Genomic DNA, 2376 nt, shown 5'->3' with positions numbered 1-2376 from the left:
CTGGACATGTCCAGAGGAAGGAGAGTGGTCTGGACATGTCCAGAGGAGGGACCGTGGGTACATTGGTAGAAAGATGTTAGAAATGCAGCTGCCAGGAAAAAGACGAAGAGGAGACATATGGATGCAGTTAGAGAGGACATGGAGGTAGTTGGAGTGAGGACAGAGGACAGAGTGAGATGGAGGAGGACTCGTTGTGGAGAACTGAAGAGGGAACAGCCAAAAGAAGAAGATCAAGCCACAAACTCAAACTGGAACTTCAGTCTCACTGATGTTCATGTGGCAACCTGATGCCCACTTACTCTTGTAAATGAGGGAATGCCATCTTGAGCAGGTTAGCGATGTACTCCTGGACGTGCAGCTGGTTGTTGGTGGGATTGGTGGTGCTCAGAGCCACGTTGACCTTTCCCTCCTCGACCAGGTTGAACATGTAGGCCAAGATGGTGGCATGCATGGTCAGACCTAAAGACAGACAGAGGGGCTAATAAATGCCCTGAATCCTTCACAGCCAAACCATCAACCACGGCAGTAAATAGTTTTAAGTTAGTCAGCATTTTTCATCGATGTCAGATGTATACAACTGAGCATCAGACAGTATTTAACAGTGCAGCATGAAGTGCAGTAGGACGTGTGGTCAGCCTCTTTACCTGCAGTGTGAGATGTATCAGTGACCACAGAGAAAATGTGCTGAAGGATGTCGCAGAAATACGTCTGGTAGAAGCTCTGCGCAGCTGCCTCCTCTGCAGACACATTCTGAAGGAGTGTGTAGAGGATCTGCAGACCTGGAGACAATCATCAGCTTCAATCCTCTCCACACTCAGTACACCAGTAAGACCATTTGTTCAGAAACTTATAAAGTTTAGAGTTTTAGCTTCACTCCCTATTCCAGTATTGTTTCAATATGTGAAAGTTGACTGTAGGTCAGACCTGTGTCAGCCACATTCCTCATTGTATGCTTGAAGGCCCAGATGATGGAGTCCAGGATGAGTTTGAACTGGGCTGGAGCAATGGACAGGAAGGCTGGGAAGCACTGGGAGGTGGCAGCTTGAAGCAGGTAGAAGAAGTGGGTTCTGTGTTCTGGGAATTCTTCAAAGTCCTGCCAACACAGAGAACCAGTTAAGACTTGATGTTTCTTAAGACGTCGTGTTCCTCAACTTGTCCCGGGACAGCAAAGGTCCAAACTGACCTTGTTGATCATGTTTAAAGTGCACTCGAAGACGGCGTCAAAGATTTTGGAAATTTCACTGGTGATGTGGATGCCCAGCTTATTGACAATGGTTGCCATGGTGCTGAGGACCTCAGGTTCTCTGGCAGCTGGGACGTTCCTCTGGTAGTCAATGAGCACCGCCTCCAGCAGGGGGGGCACAAAGTTCTCTGCCACCTAAACCACAGAGATCCAAACATGTTTAACAGATTCATTCAAATAGTTTAAAGCAGGCAGCTGATTTCAATATTTGCAGTATTTTGTTAAGAGTAAACATGTAACCCTGGAGTCTCTCAGTAATTTACTTTATTACAATTAACCCTTCAAATGAGAGTCAAGTGAAAACTGAATGCAGTGTTTTAGTACTTCAGTCTGAGTACAGCCAGAGTCAAGAATAGATTTAAACTGCTAAATTAGCTCTCAATACTTTTACTGAGTCAAGTAAAGGAGCTGAAATAAAGAGCTGAATGAGAGGCCAGCTTGATATGACGGCACGCCCCATGTACAAAATGTTTTGACAAGACTCTAATCCAAGTAAATTCTCCTGTGATTGAAATCCAACAACAGGAATAGAGCAGTCCTCAAAGGTAACCTAGAAACACCAAAAGAGGTGCAGCAGTCACCTTACAGGGTGGGGGCTGCCAGTGGTTGTGATCAGGATTACCCAACGGTCATCATGAGGCCCAAGTGTCGTGCATTCAAACCATTTGAAGACATGCAGCCATTAATGCAATGAAACACTCAACAAGTCCATCACTTGAGGGGTTGACCACTTGTTGGGGCCTTAAGTCATTTTAAAGGGATGGCTGAACTGATGTCCAGAGGCTAAAGGTTCTCCTTTTTCCTGCATTACCCCCTCCTCCTTATTGCCCACCATGAACCCAAATGCTTTGAACACCATTAATATGTGTCTGCACCTTCTTCTTCCTCCTCCTCCTCCTCCTCTTTCGGCTTCTCCCTCTTCAGGGTCTCCAGGGCGAGTCCACCTCCACCTCACTCTGTCCTCACTCCAGCTACCTCCATGTCTCTAACTTCATCCATATTTCTCCTCTTTGTCTTTTTCCTGCAGCTGCACTTCTAACATCCTTCTACCAATATACCCACTGTCCCCCCTCTGGACATGTCCAAACCACTGTCCCTCCTCTGGACATGTCCAAACCACTGTCCCTCCTCTG

General features: G+C 46.6%; 1 protein-coding gene across 1 annotated transcript; it reads right to left on the bottom strand.

The window, feature by feature from the left end:
- Window positions 1-299: 299 nt before the first annotated feature.
- Window positions 300-1378, bottom strand: LOC119429869 (exportin-1; the record flags this gene model as incomplete). The annotated part of the gene is given in 4 exon segments (XM_037697394.1): window positions 300-459; window positions 645-779; window positions 925-1093; window positions 1184-1378. Coding segments are annotated over 4 exon segments (659 nt in total), but the record flags the coding sequence as incomplete, so codon positions are not given.
- Window positions 1379-2376: the final 998 nt, after the last annotated feature.

Source organism: Nematolebias whitei, unplaced genomic scaffold, assembly GCF_014905685.2.
Source record: "Nematolebias whitei isolate Nwh7 unplaced genomic scaffold, NemWhi1 Nwh_scaf_9396, whole genome shotgun sequence".
Lineage (NCBI taxonomy): Eukaryota > Metazoa > Chordata > Actinopteri > Cyprinodontiformes > Rivulidae > Nematolebias > Nematolebias whitei.
Note: the sequence above shows the minus strand (reverse complement) of the source record. Positions and strands in the feature narration are given on the sequence as shown.